The sequence below is a fragment of the Pteropus medius genome, unplaced genomic scaffold, assembly GCF_902729225.1.
Source record: "Pteropus medius unplaced genomic scaffold, Ma_sr-lr_union100, whole genome shotgun sequence".
Lineage (NCBI taxonomy): Eukaryota > Metazoa > Chordata > Mammalia > Chiroptera > Pteropodidae > Pteropus > Pteropus medius.
In genome coordinates, this window is record NW_024351729.1 from 2,426,649 (window position 1) to 2,444,085 (window position 17,437).

Below are 17,437 nucleotides of genomic sequence, written 5' to 3' on the forward strand. Positions count from 1 at the left end.
TTTTTGATATATCTTTCAGTTAAGAAATAAGTCTCAATGCTTCATATAAAAACCAATAGGATATCTCAACTGAAATAAATGCTCAGCTTATAGAATTTGAAAGTTAATTAAATTATCTACCTTTGTGAATTGCTAAATTAAGATAGTATTAGCTGGAAAATTTCATCTTTTTTAGAAATTAGGTAAAAATCTCTAAAACAAAAATTGAGAAATAAAAAATAAATGTAACAGTCAAAATAAATAAAGTTTTCCATATCTAAATCATGAAAGTCTTACCTCGAGGTCAATGACCAAACCAGGCTGGCACAACTGGGTTTCAAAACTAAGGGAGTGAAGCTCTTCAGTAACGATGAGAGGGCCCTTAAAAAAGAAAAAGGGGGGAAAAGATTATAGGGATTCACTCACAGATTGTTCAAGAACCTGATATGTGCTACACACGCTGTAGAAAGCCTGAGCCCAACCATCTGCAATTGAGAAGATTCTAATTTTTAATAATCTATCCCAGATTTATTTACTATAAGTATCTCAGTATTATCTCAACGACAAGATTTCTGAAATTGTGGCAAAGGTTATGGATTAAGGGAAAGAAATGCTGATAGGGAAACAGCGACCTCTAATGGGTTTACTCGTAAGACCTTCTGGCCCTCAGCCCCACTCTGCCTGGTATGGGCTGCACACTTCTGGCCCACAGGTAGGTGAGAAGTGCACACGTGGTCCAGTGTTATTATCTACCAGAAGGGCTGATTTGCATAACCCTGGCAGATCATAAAGTGCTTTGGTTTGGATAGAAATGTTACAGTTTTCAAAGTGCCTCCTACATATTGTCTCATCACACAACTTAGAACCAGAGAGGTGCAGCCACTATCTCTGCTGACAGGAGAGGAAACTAAATGAGGTCACAACCCTCGTAAAGGTCAAAGCTGAACCAGGCAGCAGGGAGTCTTTACACTGCCCAGAACAGGGCTGTCCCGCGATTCGAAACGACCTCTACCGGCTGTGGTGTGGAAGGACTGCACGCGATGCGGGCAGAAGGGACGAAAAGTCCCAGACCAAAACAACTGCGGATATTTTGTCCTCTGTCCCTAGCTTGTTTTGGAATGCATCATAGACATAAATCCTCAAGGATCTGGTTCTAAAAAGGAAACCGATGGAAAGATGATGCCAGAGTGGGGAATGCAAGGGCAGGAAAACCTACTCGGCACACTTGGTTTTTGGCATGGCAGTCACAAAACTGGCCTCTAGTTCTAGCTCTGACAGAGATTCCCTGTTCACCCTTAGCTAAATCCTGCAAACTTTCTGTGATTCAATTTCTTCACGTGTGAAATATGAATAACACAGAACCCCATCATACCATACCCACTCCACTGGGTGGTCTGTGAGAGTCCAGTAAATTCGTGTGCAAAAACATTTGTAAACCATTAAGCATGAATGCAGAGTATTTTTACTGTTATCACAGATACACCAAGTCCCCAAGCTCATTCACTGCTCTTCCCTGCTGAGTCTGAACGCCTCTACAAGGTGTCCCCAGGGCACAGAGCCAACCTCACTGGACAGACCTAATTAGAGACCATTCACAACAGAGACAGACTCTTACCTCGTTAGTTCTGTTGCCGGCATTTTTCTGTTCCTTTAGTTGCTATAAAACAAGAAATCACCTTAGTAAATCACACAATAATGGTCAAAGTTGCTATCTGCATTTACAACTCAAACCAAAGTCAGGACTTAGAAAGAATGAGGATGTGAAGTTATTTTCAGAATGCAGAACTAAGTGATGAAACCACCCGTGAGCGTGGGTTCACGAGCAGGAGTGCCTTTCCCCAGCAGCCTGACAACATGAGCAGCACGGAGTTTGAAAGATCCCAGGGCGCTGAACCCTGCTCTCTTCCCCGTGCAACCTTTCCCTGAATGATCCCCCATCTCTTCCATTAGCTGTTCCATGTTCCCCAGGATCACGGCACAGCTTCTCTCACCCTCCACAACCCAACAGAGTCTCTCACGCTGGGCCCAGCAACTCCAGGCCCAACTGGTTTCCCTCAAACACTTCAATCCTTGAAGCTTCGAAGGAGCAACTGAGGATTTGAGAGCAGCTATGGACACCCTCAGAATCCTGGGTTTGGACCAAGGCTCTTACAGAAGGTCTAGCTTCCTGGCTTCGAGCTGGCTGGTTTGAAAGATGGTTGTCAGTGAAAAGGGAGCCTTGAACCTCCCTGCAGGCTCCGAGCCAGAGTGTGCAGAGCTCAGCACCAACACATCCTCAGAACAACTCGCATCCAGGATTTTCCAGAGGTAGGCAAGAAGGCACTGCCCACCTCAACACCTCCTGCTGGATGTCTACTGACTGGTGGAACAGGCCCTAGTCCCCTGGAGATTAAGTGGTAGAGGCAGTAGTTGTGTAAGACCACCAGGAAGGAGAATGTGAAGAGGCTGAGGACAGACTCCTGGGGTTTGCCACACTCAGAGGGGGGAGAAGAAACAGCCAGGATGTGGGAGCAATAATAACCTTTGAGAAAATTGCAAGTCTAGAGTGAGTGATCACTGAGGTTGTGGAGGCACCAAGTACAGATGATTTATGTGTGCACTGGTTTATAGAATGTTTTACTGAGACTGCTGCAGCCCAGAAGAGGTATCTCTAGGAGAGAGACTGCAGGAAACAGAGTGAACAGTCCTGGGATAAGGAGGAGGAACTGAGATTCCCCAAGTGCTGGTGAAGTCACCAGGCACAAACCCTGGGACGTCTCCTCTCGGGGGGTTGCCTCCACATCCCACAGTGCACAAAGTACCACTCTACTGTCCAAAGTCCTAATAACCAGGCACAACGTAAAAGAGGGGAAAACTGGTCTCCCTACCAGGTGTCGAAATTCTGCCGCCAGACTTCCATTGGTGGACTCCTCCATGTTCATCACTTTTGTATGAGTGCCCAAGATGTTGAATTTTCTGAATCTAGACAACACGGGGTAGAAATACTTAAAAGGCTTGGAATCATTAAACAAAGAAGACAGTAAAATATAGTGCGAAGTACTTTACATACCCTTTTACTGTATTTCTCTCATTCACATCTCTGCCAAAAAAAAAAAATATATAGATATATATATAAAATCGTGTATTTAAATTTTGAAATGAGCTTAAAAAATATAAAAGTATATGTATAAATAAAAGAGCAATAAAAAATAAATCTGTGTCTATAGTTTTTCTGCCCCTTCATTCACTCACTCATTCTAGCACCAGCTCTGCCAAGTATCACTGGGTAATAGATCATCCAGACTGTACCGGTTTCAAGTCTAGCCCCAGCAGATCTAACACACTGCTATTCTTAGCCACTTGGAATGTGTTACCATGTGAAAATGCCCAGGCTAGCGTCTCTGAGAGATGACTGGAGAAGGGCCCAGTTATCCTAGCTAAGACCTCAGACATGTAACTAGACCACCCAGCGACAACTAAGCTGGCCCAGACCAGAAGGACCACCTACAGCCCACAGAATAAGAAAAATAATAAGTTACTGAGTTTTAAGTCACTAAGTTTTGTGACAGTTTGTTATGCAGCAAAAGCTAACTGATAAACATCGAGAACCAAATGCAATGGCAGGAAAGACAAAAGCATGGACTGTGCTATAAGGAAGAATACTGTTACAGGAGTGGAAAGAGAAAAAAGCCAGAGAAAAATTATTTAGATTATAATAAATGGTCTTAAAACTTGCAAAACCAGTGTGTCATACATATCAACAAAAGCATTCAATATGTCAAGGACAGGGGAAGCGACCTTGTTTCTTAACATACATGCATGGTCAGCTCAGTGTTAGTCCAGGGTCTACGGGAAAAACGGGGTGGCCTGCTCCATTCAGACCCCTGTGAGAGATTCTGCCCATTCCTGGGTTCCTATTGCCCAGAAGAGAGAAGGGAGAATCCAGCAGGCTCTACACAGGTCCTCCCAAAATGCTGTCAACTTCACTCCAGAAACAACCCCATAACTGGCTGCAGAATCACTGCAGCCTAGAGGATCGTCTGTCTTGTGTTTGACCAAGAGCCCCTCCTTTGGGGCTGGCCCGAGAGGAAGGTGGTGAGCCACATCCAGAGGCTTTGAGACTTGATCAATACAAGCTCAAATACATAAAACATACTCATTCTTTTGTTCATTTATAGTCTAAAAAGGCACAGGCATGTTAATACCAGCTATATAGGGGAAGTTCCAAACATCAAGAATGGGAACTATCACTTTAAATCTGCTAGGATCACCTAACGAATGACCCCAGTGCATAAGACTGTATTTGGTTAACAAAACCAGCATTTCAATAGTACATGCATCTTAGATAATATTAAATATATCTTACTTATCAAATAAGACTTTGACTTTCAAATTGTAATTCAGCTCTTGCAATTTCACCAACAGTCTAGAAAGAAAAATAAAAGTCATTACTTTAAAAATTATCTATTTCAATTTATAGTAGGCCAATTGCCTACTGACAAACATTTCAATAACCCCCACCCTGTCCAGCTTTTTTGGTTATTAAAAACAATGGAACTGACATTCTTATATATCTACTTGGGTTCTTTTTTTTTTTTAAGAATATCTGTAGGATAAATTCCTACTTGTGTAACTGTCAGGGCAAAACAGGAACATTAAATCCAGAGAGAGAGCAGCACTGATTTTACACTCCCCGCAGACGTTAGTGAGGGTACCTGCTTCCCTACACAGCCTCACTGACACTGGGTTTCAGCAAAACTTCTATTTTTGGCCAATTAGATGGGTAAAAAATAGCAAATAGTACTTTTACTAAAATTTGTATCTCCTGTTTTTCCTGTTGGGAGAAAATAAAAACTATCATCCATAACCAGGAATGGGAGTCACATCCGTAATCACTCCAGGGCGGTGTGGAAAGCCGGGCTCGGGCGTGGCTCTGCTCCACAAGGCTGGAGGCCTTGGGGACGAGCCCCTCAAGTCTCTGGTCTGCTCTCCTTAGTGCGGCAGGTGGATGGCATCGGATTTCTAGTGTCCCTTCCAGCTGTGAGTTCTAGGACCCCATGCATGCTTGAATGTGGCACTGTAACACCAGTGGACTTAACTGGGGAGCACCCCAGAAAATGGGACTAGGACAGTTCTGAAGGCAAGTGCAACTTTCAGAGTCCAGCTGCTCATCCTTAGAGGAACAGCTAAATGAATGTTGCCGATCAGAACAAAGTAAAGCCCTATGTTCTCACGTGGAAACATTTCCACAGTTTACTACCAAGGAGAAAAAGAGACTAAAAACAATATACACAGTAAAAGCCTAGTTTTTTAAAATGAAATACTTTATGTCACATAAATTTGTGTGTGTATATGTGTGTGTGTGTGTCTATGTTTAAATATAGGTGTACTCAAATATATATGCACAAATAAATATACAAATATATTTATTTTTATATTTGTGTAGACATGGACAAAATTCTGAGAGACGTGACACTAGGCTGTGATGGTCTACAGATATTTAGATCACAGACAACTTGGAAAGTCTGATGAAAGCTATGATACCACCCACCAGAAAAATATACGTCGATATTCACATACACTGCATATAGTTTTGGGGCTATATAAAGCTCAGGTCACGAGCTTATGCTCAAAAAGAGATGAGTCTACTGGAAACTTTTATTCTCTACCATATGATTTCTGCAATTCTGATTCCTTTTTACAATGAACATGCATTACATTTACAGCTGGAAAAAATTAAGGTGTGTTTCTGTATCTGTTTCTGCATATGTATCTGTTTTAGTTCTATTTTGAATATGGAAGAGACTCATATTCTAAATAAGAATTCATATTAAGATGGCTACTGCAAAATTATCCCCTTTAAAACACATAATAGTGCTATGAAGGTGTGAACTATGTGATAGGAAGTGGAAGGGGTTACATGTTTTCTTTATTACCTCAACTTCACAGTGAATTGTACCCCAGTCTTCAAAACCAATGGCCTCTGAGGATGAGTTGGCATGCAAGGCTGTCTTTCCACCACAAATGAGCTGTAAATATCCAGCAAAGTGTAGATAGATTAGCATTTCCATTAAGGTTGAGGCAGCAAAAATGTATTTTTCCTTATGAGGAAAGTGGGTAGGAGGGTACAACCTAGATAGTTGGAAAGATTCTAACAAGCTGAATGAATAAAGTGAGGTCTTCTAGTTTGTCAGTAAAGAAATATTCTAATCTAATTTGCAATCAACAAAAACAGAGTAATTACAGTGATTTGTGACACTCTTCAACAATGAAAATCCTGAATGGGATCACAGTCATTTATAATTCTGCATGAAGAATCAAATTTGCTCTCTAAAACACAAGTAAATGTCTTTCATTATTTCAAACTCTAATATCTAGGCAATTTTGTTTGGACATTAGCCACAGGGAACCAAAAACAATTTTATGTCAAGTTAGCATTAAAAAAACTCTTGCAATAAAAACTCTAGTCTTCTGCTCAGTGTCATATTTGGAACACTTATCATGTGGACAAGACACTGTACAAGGAGAGAGGACAACAGAAGCATGTCGTCTTTCCAATTTATAACAAAGGTAACAGAAATATGAAGACAGCTATATAATAAAGTCCAGAATGGGAGAGGACTACAGGATGAATCATGCAGATCTGGAAAGGAGATAACATCTGTTTGGGAACTCTGGGACGATTTCATGATGAGATATAAGCTGAAACTTTCAGGATGATATAATTTGGAAAACGGGTACAAGAAAAGAAGGCTCTGAGGGGTAGGAAATATTGCTAGGAGAGGCATGGAAAAGTAAATGTATAGGATGGGCACAAGGTCAAGTCTGCCTGAATATGGAGCATGTGTGGAAGCTACCTCTGCGACAGCCAGCTATGGCCAAGCAGTGGGGGCAGGACAGGAGTGTCCAGCTGAGGAGGCTCCACCTGGATTAGCAAATGACAAAGAACCAGACAGAACTCTGCTCTGGGACAGCGCCAGGACATAGGGACTAGGGGCTGAGAAGGGGACCATGTGGAGGCTACTTGGTAAGACTTCAGGAGACCAGATTTGAAAGGCTGAAATGAGATGAGGTCACAGAAAGAGAGGATCAATATCATGAGGTTAAATGTGACAGGTCTCAGCACAGCCTAGCTACAAGGAAAGAGAAGGAGTACAATGTACCAGTACCCAGCCACAAGAATGAAGGGCCATTGGCATCAACGAGACATTCAGAAACTGCTGATTCGCTATAAAAAAGTATACATAACCCATCAAAACCTCCTAAATTATTTGAATTACCACAAAATTTTCCTCTGGGTAAAATACTACAACAGGTGCAAATAAATCTCCCTCAAGTTACCTCTGAATGAGCTGCTGGAAAAGGCTGAAGGTGCGGTCCCATAAGGCTTGTTTGTTTTTTGTGATGGGGTCGAGATCATAGGTGAATTTCTGTTCCAATTCCTCAAGCTTTTTAAGCTGCTGACGAACCTGCTGCAGACTCTCTGCAACTATGGTGAACCTAGAAAGGTACAAAGCGCAGGGGTCTCAATCAGCAACAGTCTCAAAGCAGCCTGGATTAAAGGGAATCACGGAAACCAACATGGCATTATCTATGTGGTTGCACTGCTTACTGCAGGAAGAAATGGGGAACAAGGCTCGTCTTGGTGTTAAGAAGTTGTTATCTGGGGAGAAAAAACTCACTGACCGATTATAGCCCAGTTCAAAGTCCTCTGCATACTACTAAAATGGCTTAAGGAGAGATTGACTGGTAGGGGTAGAGGCTTCTAGGAGATCTGTGACTTCGACTGACCTGTAAGGTAACTGGGATTTAAAGGGACAAGGTGAAGAGGAGGGCAGAGGCAGGGGACAAACCGCAAGGCAGACACCATCAGAGGTGATGCAGGAGGCAGTGAGGAGCCGCTTAAAATTTTATATCAGGACAGCAAGTAGTGAGCAGCCCAGAGGCTGCGGAAGTGATGCAGAGACGGTGCTAGGCCTGGCTAGGAGAAGCGGTGGAAACGAAGGCTACTGTTTCACTGATCTGAAAAAAGACAATATGCTCAATCTAGACACTCAAATTATAAGCCAAGGAGGAAACCTAGCGACTGCTTTCAGGTTCCTCCTTCCCCACCGTAAATTGCCAACGGTGATGCAGCCTCTGAAACAAGTCAGGCTATGAAAGTATCATTTTATTTGCATCTCCCCAATGAAAGACATCTCTTACTTTGTGTTTGTTTTATTCTTTGAATCCAGTTCCAAACACAGAGGGAGCAGCCCTTGGCCATGAAATGAGAAGGCAGGATGATGGTGGGGTAGGCATGTTCCTGAGAAGTTCCCACCCAATGCTTCCCAGCTTTGTTTCAGTCATGGACACCAGAAAATGACACTATGGGTACAGCACAGTAGGGGATGGGGGATGGCATTTGTGCCTCTGGCAGAGGGTCCTTGTGGCCTAAAGCGACCACTATGGGGCTACAGGCAGCCCAGGCCCTTCCTGGGCCTGGAAGGTCTGGGGGCCAGTGCCTTTCAAAGCACACTGGGTACACTGGGCTGGGAAGCTCTATTCTGACCCACAAGAAATCTGGGATACAGGCAGGCAGTTCCCAGAACAAAAACAAATGGCTACAAATAAACTGTGAGTTCTTTTTAAAAAAAACTAGCAATTCGGAAAATCATCTCAGGAGATCTCTTGTCCTTGGGCCCTTGGGAATTGTTCCAGGTCACATTCCTTCACATCCCCTCTGATTCTACCTCTTCCGTCTGGGTCTCCCCCGCCCTGCAACTTGATCCCCAGTCAGCCCGCCCCTAGATTACACCTATATGCTCATTGTAGCCCAGCTGGTGACCTTTCTACCTCTATTCCATCCTCCAGACTGCTGCCAGAGTGACCTTTCTGAATAAAAAATCAGAGAAATAAACCTTTACTTAAATAAAAAGCCTACCTGGCTCACCAGGGCCCAGTGAATAAAGTCCCCTTCCCCGCATGATGTGCGAACCTCCACGACCGGGCCCCAGTCTCTTGCCAGTTCTGCTTTTCCTGCCCTCCCTAGCACCCCACTCTCCAGCCTCCAATATGCAGTACTGCTGGCCCGGCTCGTACCCAGCCTCCCCTCACCTCTGCGCCTCCATCTGCGCTGTTCTCCTCACTGGTCTACATGAAGCACTCCTATTCACTCAAGAGTCGGTGCAAGCGTAATTCCTCTTGGAAACTTTTCCTGGTGGCTCCTGCCTTTGCCCTCCACAGAACTTGGGAGGGACCTTTGTTAAGAGCACCAGCAACATTTTGCTGCACAGAATCACTACCACAGCTATCTTCTGCCTCCACACTGAGAGCTCCCTCTATGGGAGAGGACCAAGATTGACTCATCCTTTTGCCCCTCAGATCCTAGCCCAATACCCGGCATACAGCATTTAATAAATATTTACTGGGCGGATGGCTAAATGACTGGCCCACGACAAACTATTATTTCAATGTAATCCTGGTTTTGCCCCCCAGATCCTAACTAACCCAATTCCTGGCATACAGCATTTAATAAGTGTTTACTAGGTGGATGGCTGAATGACTGGCCCATGACAAACTATTATTTCATGTAATCCTAGAAAATGCCTCAAGCTATTTTGTTTTTAATAAAACATTAGGATTCAATTTGTTAAATGTATCACGTGATAACCACGTCACTGGCGTTTTGGCACAGTCAAATGATGCATCCTACGGTACATGTATAGCAGGGAGAAGAGTGCTTCAACCTAAGCAGAACACGGCTGAACACAGCCATGGGTGTGAATAACGCTGTGCTTTCCAAGTGAGTGTTTCTGGGGCAAGAAGAAGCTGGACTATGTCAAACTCTAAACCAGAGTTTTGACAGGTCCATTCAACTAATGCAGCTCGAATGTACACTTTATGAGTTTAAATGGTTAACCTGTCAGCTCCCAATTTTCCGCTTTGGAGAATCTTACCAGTTCTGCAACTGATCAAGGCAAGCGTTGGGAGGTCCTCCAATACAAGCACTCTGCTGTCTTTGCTTCCATTCCACCAGTTCATCGTTAATCAGGGCTTTCTGGGTAAGTTCAGTGATATTCAACAACTCTATTATTTTGTGAACTACTTCCTAAAGGGAGAGGAAGAAACAAAGTGAAATAAATTCATCTTCAATCACTGAATTTTAACACATTATTTTTCAAGCAAAGCAAATATTCTTTCATCTCAACTATGGCTCTAAGCCGAGTGTTTATAAAAATAATTTTTCCTCTATTCTAAACTTCAAGTCCATTATTTACAATCTGTGACAAAAGTGACAGGTTTTTCTGGAAAGTGAATCACTACCTTTCTCTTATTGTCGAGCATTAAATACATCTTGTGGAGTAACATCTGTTCCTGTTTCTGGTCATTCTTTGCCACACCATTGGTTTCGTGTTCTGTGAAAGACAGCACATTACATAAATGTAAAAGAAGACAAGACCAACTAAAGCCAGGATTCACATACATTTAGGAGAAATATGATCCAAATGCTGTCTAGTGATAAGTCAAAGTTGGGTCTTCTTCAATCTTTATTGAAAAAGAAAAATATTCTAAGTATAAAAACTAGACACACTGGAACAAAGTACTTATTTTCAATGACCTATCTAAATTGGAAATAGTACCGTCTGGTTCTTAAGTCACTGTCAGAATATGACCTAAATTAATATAAGTGACAAAATAAAAAACTTCAGATAAAAAAACAAAGCATACCTGTAGCTTTAAAAGAGAAGTAGATGATAGAAAATAATAAGACTTTCTCTCATTCCTTTCACCCAAATTATACTAATCATCTCTCCAATATTAACCATGTTATCCTCCAAATGACTGCTAGGGTTACAGCAGTACCTTATATGTTCCACACAATGCACACTTTTGGGTTATTTTCAGTTGCCATCATCATTAAAAACAAACAACAACAAAATAGAGTGATACATGCTTTAATACATGAGAAAAATGGTGAGAGTTATCTGTATACACATGGAGCTAGAATGTTTTAAGCAGCTGTAGGTATTACGGCAGGGGAACTCCACATATCTATTAGTCTCTGTCAATCAGTGGGCTTGGCACCATAAATAAAATAACAAATAACTAGTAGTCATCAGTGATTTTGTCCTCCAGGGAACACCTGGCAATGTCTAGGGGCAGTTTCAATTGTCATCACTAGGGATGAAGGGATAGTTTTATTGCCATCTAGTGGGCAGAAGTCAGAGATGCTGCTAAACACCCTATAATACACAGGATGGACGGACACACACACACACACACACACACACACACACACACACACACGAATTCATCTATTGTTCTGAGGCTAAGAAATCTTGGCTTGGGTCATCAAGAAGCCAAGACTAGCAATTCAGAGTCATAAAATATCTGGCAATTATGAAGGAATATTTGTCTTTGTTACCTAGTGTAGACAGAAAAAATTACAGCCAATGAGCACTGCTTTAAGTGTTAACTCTTACCTCTGTTTTGTGAGGTTTTGCATTTAAAGTCATATTCATCTTGTAAATCTTCTAGGGTCTTGATTTCATGCTCTATACACTACAAATAAAGATATAACCAGGTTATCTACTGATCAGCCTCCAAAGAGTTTAGGAAAGATTTTCCAGAAAACCATAGAAACAATCCTGCTCCAAGACAGACTAGACTTGCAAAATCCTAATCGCATACATTAAACAATTTCTGTATTGTTAATAAGTATATATAACAAACATTTTAGCAAAAAAAATATATGGCTATTTCCAGACTGGGCCCACTGACATCTACTTTAACAAAGTGTTTCCCTAAAAGGCTGCGAGATAAAAGTTGCTTCAAAGAATGCAGAGTTTTGTCTGCGTCCCTGAACAAGCCCGATCCCGTCTGATTTCGGAAGCTAAGTAGGGTCAGGCCTGGTTAGTACTTGGATGCGAGACCACCTACGAAGACCAGGTGCTGCAGGCATAAAAAATAAAAAATAAGGGATTGTAAGCTGACAAGGTCCTTGCAATCTGTGAGGTCAACCAAAGGTTGCCTCGCCTAAAAAAAAAAAAAATTGCGGAGTTTGGAAAGATGCTGTCTGAAGTCCATAAGTCACGGCCACTGGCCCAGAGACCCATGGGAGATCACTCGCCTCAACTGGAAGGCCTTTTCCACAGATACAGGTGTGGCATAAAGTAGGCTTCCTCACCTTTTCCTCCCAAATAGCCCTCACAATAGAGGGGAGTGACCATGTACCACCAAGGGCACTAAAGCAGCCTTCTGTTTCCATAAATGTCTTGCAAGTTTATATAAAAATTGTTCTGGATGTTTTATCCTAATCAGAAATGTATCAGAACTTCTTTCAATGAAATGTTTTTGCTCCCTTTCCAAGTCTTAGAATAAAACCAATGCTTGAGGAGGATGGGCCATGTTTTTTCTGGGGTAATGTGTAACCCCAGGAATCCATTTGAGAGGTACAGATAAAAAAAGGCTATTTAGAGCAGCAACGTCTAGTTTATTGGGTGATGGGGCAAAGTCGACAGAGCACAACACTACAAGGAAGAATAAGATAAGCTCAATGTTTGGAAGTCACGAGAGAGGCCATATTTGCTCATTGATTTTACCAATTTGTTTAGTTAAGGTTTGGAACTTCAGCAAAACTTTTCTTCTCAACTACTTAAAGAACTGAAATCAGTTACTTTTACATCAGAGCAAGTGAAACCTTTTTTTCTCTGCAAAAAGTTATACAATACATGTATATATTTAGTCAGTACTCACCATAACTTTATCCTTCACATTTCTGACTTTGCTGTCAAGCTCCTTCTGTTTGTCTAACATCACAGTGCTCTGAATATTCCCTGACTGAGCCTGTAACAGGAAGTGTATGGTTAACAGCCATCATTTCCTCTGGTGTATTTACCTACTGGTTACACTTCAAAGTCAAGTCGATAGACTGTGTATCTCCCCCTACCTACCAGACCTTCCAAAACTTCCCTACAGGCTTTCCACTTGAGAATCTATAAAGAATAGCTCAGTTCCCAAAGCTCTGGAAAATGCTAACAAATTGTTAACACTATAGAAAAACTATACTCAGTTCTTGCCTAAAATAAACAAACAGCATTTCTGAAATTTTCCATTAATTCATAGAGTTGCATTGAGCCACAAGGGAATTTCAGGGTTTCTCAAATTCTGTAGACAAGATTCTTCTTATTAGCCCTGTACTTATTTGTCTTAAAGCCTTGTGATTCACAGTGTGGTCCCTGGACTAGCAGCACCCTGCCACTTGGGAGCTTGTTGAAAATGCAAAATTTCAGGTCCTAATCTGATGATAACTGAATCAGAAACCCCATTTACATAAGATCCCAGGTGAGAGACATCAAATGAACAGAAGTGCTGTTAAGGACTTTAATGAATATCTGCTATTCTAAAGTAATAATGGATATCAATCCAGACTCACTGGGAGTATTAGTCCTTATCCCTGTTAATCAGAAGACTCAGACACAGTAGCATTATTTATTCATTACATATAGTGTTCCCTGATTTATTCATGTAGCATACACTTATGAGGCACTAAGTCAAGGTGAGACAATGTCCTAGGCCCAAGTATTAGAGTGGAAAACAAGATGGACCTGTTCTCAGAGGTCACACTCCAGAAAGATTCCATTTTTGTTTAGAGTTAAAGCCCCGCAGGCAAAAACTATGCCTGTCAACCTATCTCACATAATGCTCAGCACAGATTCTACAAAGGCGTTTTATATATTCAGATTTATCAGTCCTTTCTCTTTTTATTCCTGGATTTCCCCTCATATTAGAAAGCCTTTCCTTACTGACAGATTATAAAGGAGCTCACCCACTTTTTTCCCCTAGCTCTCACATGGTTTCATTGTTTTTACTTTTAAATCTCTAAAACATCTGAAGTTTATTCTTATGTTTAATGTGAAGTATGGGTCCAATTTTAACTTTTTTCCAAGGCTACCCTGGAAAAACAACATTTAATAAAAGTTCATATTTTCCTCAGTACTTTGAGTTGCCATCATATAAATTTCCATATGCATCTGGGTTTACTTCTAGATCTTTCTCTTCTTTCTCATTGGTCTTTCTCTTCATAAGCCTGAACCCTTGAACAAAGTTTAATTTTGGAAGGCTTGTAGTTTATCTAGTAGGGATAGTCCCATCTCATTGCTCTACTTTTTTATGAGTTTCCTTACAATTCTTGCATGTTTATTTTTCATGTGAATTTCAGAATCAATTTGTAGAACTCCAGAAAACAAATTTTGATTTTATTGGGATCACATTAAAATTCAGGAAAAGTCGATTATCTTTATGATATTGTTTTTAATTCTTAGGCTTCTGATGATTTTCTTTTGTCTAAAATGGCCAATATCACCAATACAATGCTATATAGCAATGGCGATAATGGACATCCTTGCCATGGTTCTGACTTACTGATGTTTTCCCAATGAAGTAAGATACTATCCCTAGAACTAAGAGATGTATATTTTAATATGTTAGGGAGGTATCCATCACTGCCTATTTTATTGAATTTTTTTTTTTTTTAATCAGGGATGGGTGTTGGATTTTTTTCAGACCTGTTCAGCATGGAGATAAGCATATGTTTTTTCTCCTTATATCTATTTACATATTGAATTATATTAATCGATTACCTAGTCATGATCTACTCTTGTAATCTAGAATAAATCCTACTTGGTCATAGGAAATAGGAAAATAAATCCTATTTTCTTAATGTAGTATTTAATTCTGATCCCTAATATTTTATTTAGTATTTTTATATTTATATTCATCAGTGAAATTGGTCCATAATTTTCTTTTTTGTTCTATCTTTGTTAGGTTTAGGTAATCAAAGTTATTATTTGTTCAGAGAAAACATTTGGAAGTTTTTTTCACTTTATATACTCTGCAATAGCAGAGATTCAAAGCAACTGAATTATATCAGTGTAAACTGTATTAGAAATACATGAAAATGGTTGGTATCCCCAGGTGCCACATGTCACAAAGTGATAACCTGGACTGCTCTGGCCACTCAGAATGAGCCATCACCTGAGCAGTTCCATAAACTTCCTGCAGGGAAATCTCTGCTGTTGTCCATTTCTAAGCCAGCTGGATGTGACTCCATGTCCCGTGGGCTCTGCTAACAGCTGGGATATTTCACCCACTGGAGGATCCTGAGTTCCCGGTCCTTTCCATAAACTATCAAGGGTTAGCTTAGTGAACAGGGGTATAAACAATCATGGTTCTAAGAATGCAGCTGCACTCCCACTACTATATTCCCTCACCACTGTTATACTGGCAGCTGCTTGGTGGAAAAAATCTGGTGATTGTGGCAGAGGCGTATGAAACCTCCAGCTTTGAACTTAAGCCGTTATTAAAACCCTTGGTATTCTTACTCCTTCCTCTCGCTCCCGCTCCATCCCTCTATCCCATCTGTTAAGCAGCTGCTTAGCTGGTAGCTTACTATCATATACTTAAAAAATAAAAATGTGACTACTGTACACTTTTGACTCTGATACTACTTCCAGGATGAGTCTTTAACTTTTTAATTTTCTGACAAACCAGGAAACATGAGGAAACCACAGGAACATCAAACATTAAAGCTGGAAGGGACCTTAGCTGTCATCTACCCCTATTTTCTCATTTCACACCTGCACCTCTGAAGACCTTATCTGGAGGGTTTTATTTAGAACTTGGCTACTTACACACCTAGACCTAAGAAAAATCTTCTGCTTAGGGAGGCTGTTCTTTACAACTGAATGAGCAGCTGTCCAGGCAAGGGGATATATGACAGGCACTCAAAGGGTGTTGAAAGTCCCAGTCGGAATGCCCTCATATCCTATTTCACAGATCAGAAAACTCAAAAGAGTGAAGTGACTTCTATAATGAATGGGTTTTTAGAGTCAGACAATTCTAGATTTAAATTCCAAACCTCATTTTCTCTGTGGCCTTGAACAAAGTACTTGACTTCTAAACCTTGGTTTTCTCAACTGTAAAATGGAGATAAGAATATTTACCTTCAAAAATCATGTTGAAACTATTTATTCAAATAAAATGATGTTTATAAGGTGCTTAGCACAGGGCCTGAAATATATGCACTCAGCACATGGTAATTCTATTATTACTCAAGACTGCAAAGATGGAAGAGCAAAGGGAAGCCTAGATCCCCTTCATGTCTTTCTCTCCAACCTGAAAGAAATCAGCACCACCCCCGGTGGTGAACCCTATGGACATAAATTTAAATACATATAATTAGCTGAAAGAAAGACAGACAGAAAGAAAGAGAGATGGAGAAAGAAAGAAGGTAAGGAAGGAAGAAAAAAAGGAAAAAAGAAAAAAGCTTAGTGTGTTATAATGGCAGCAGACAAACATTTATAGTCTACTAAGAATATCTATATATAATATAATATTCTCTTAAACATATTTCCCAAAAGCTCTCTATTAAAACAAAAAATAATGGGAACAATACTTCCTATTCCAGTATTTATACACAATTCTGTACTCTTTAAATACTCTAAACTGGCTCTGAATTTTGCATGTTTTTAACTTGAACTTCTTGAATCCTCATGTACCTGTCACAGTTTTAATAATGATCTATTCATGAATACTCTTATTTCATCTATATTCTCCCTACTCCTCTGGCCCCCAAACTAAGTTATTTTGAAGAAAATACATCACATCATTCTATAAATACATATATCAGTATAAATAGAAGATATATTATTAAAACATAATTACTTCAAAAGGGGGAAAATGGTGAAGAAATGTTTCTTAATTTCCCAGCCAGCAGTCAGCTGGATAAGGAGGCATCTACTATACTTTTCGTCTTTCCCTGACATCCCCAGACATCCAGGAGCCTCAAATCCCAAGAAGGCCTCGCTTCTCTTGCTCTGAGCTGGGAAGTCAACTAAACTTCCTTAAGTGTTCACTAATAACTCAGGTGTCCTTGAGAGGCTTAAAATCAGTCTCCCCACAAGTTACCTACATTTGTAAAGGGGAACTCAAAAGCTGACAAGTCCTCAAGACCCAAAGCACACTCAGGAAATGGGGTTGATCCGAGGGAGAAGAAGTCATCTCCTCTGTCTCCCAGTGCCAACTCTGGGCCTTGGGGCCAAATACGAGGAAAGTAACACTTGAGTGCCAAGGTAGACAGTTCATTCTTCTGCCATTCTCTGTGCTTGGCCATCCCCTCAAGTCTTTTTGAGATACAGGACTGTCCCATCACATAATGCTATTAAGATGAAAATTCCACATAATCAAAATTCCCTGCTTAAAACCTCCTAGGTATGTGCCATGCTGAAGACAGACACACCTCTCTCAGAGGAGACAATATGGCCAGCTTTTCTTCCAATGTTGATATACACTTTTATCAGGCTGGGTACCAGATGAACTTGTCAGCTTGAGTTTAGAACAAATAATATGTATCTTTAAATGCTTAGTGCATCAAGGGGCTTTCAGTGTGACAGAGAGACAGGAAAAACATGCCTGGGGAAGCAGCAAATCCATAAGG

General features: G+C 40.8%; 1 protein-coding gene across 2 annotated transcripts in view; it reads right to left on the reverse strand.

Annotated features, from left to right (window-relative positions):
* Nucleotides 1–17,437, reverse strand: part of STAT1 (signal transducer and activator of transcription 1) — a 36,837-nt gene that overhangs the window by 13,639 nt on the left and 5,761 nt on the right. For both annotated transcript variants that reach the window (XM_039844277.1, XM_039844278.1), the window contains exons 5-15: nt 12,697–12,786; nt 11,424–11,502; nt 10,264–10,355; nt 9,897–10,048; nt 7,300–7,458; nt 5,895–5,987; nt 4,325–4,384; nt 3,029–3,058; nt 2,847–2,940; nt 1,595–1,636; nt 277–360 (exon numbers count right to left, since the gene is read on the reverse strand). In XM_039844277.1, coding sequence (XP_039700211.1) covers nt 277–360; nt 1,595–1,636; nt 2,847–2,940; nt 3,029–3,058; nt 4,325–4,384; nt 5,895–5,987; nt 7,300–7,458; nt 9,897–10,048; nt 10,264–10,355; nt 11,424–11,502; nt 12,697–12,786 — 975 coding nt within the window. The remainder of the gene's footprint in view (nt 1–276; nt 361–1,594; nt 1,637–2,846; nt 2,941–3,028; nt 3,059–4,324; nt 4,385–5,894; nt 5,988–7,299; nt 7,459–9,896; nt 10,049–10,263; nt 10,356–11,423; nt 11,503–12,696; nt 12,787–17,437) is intronic.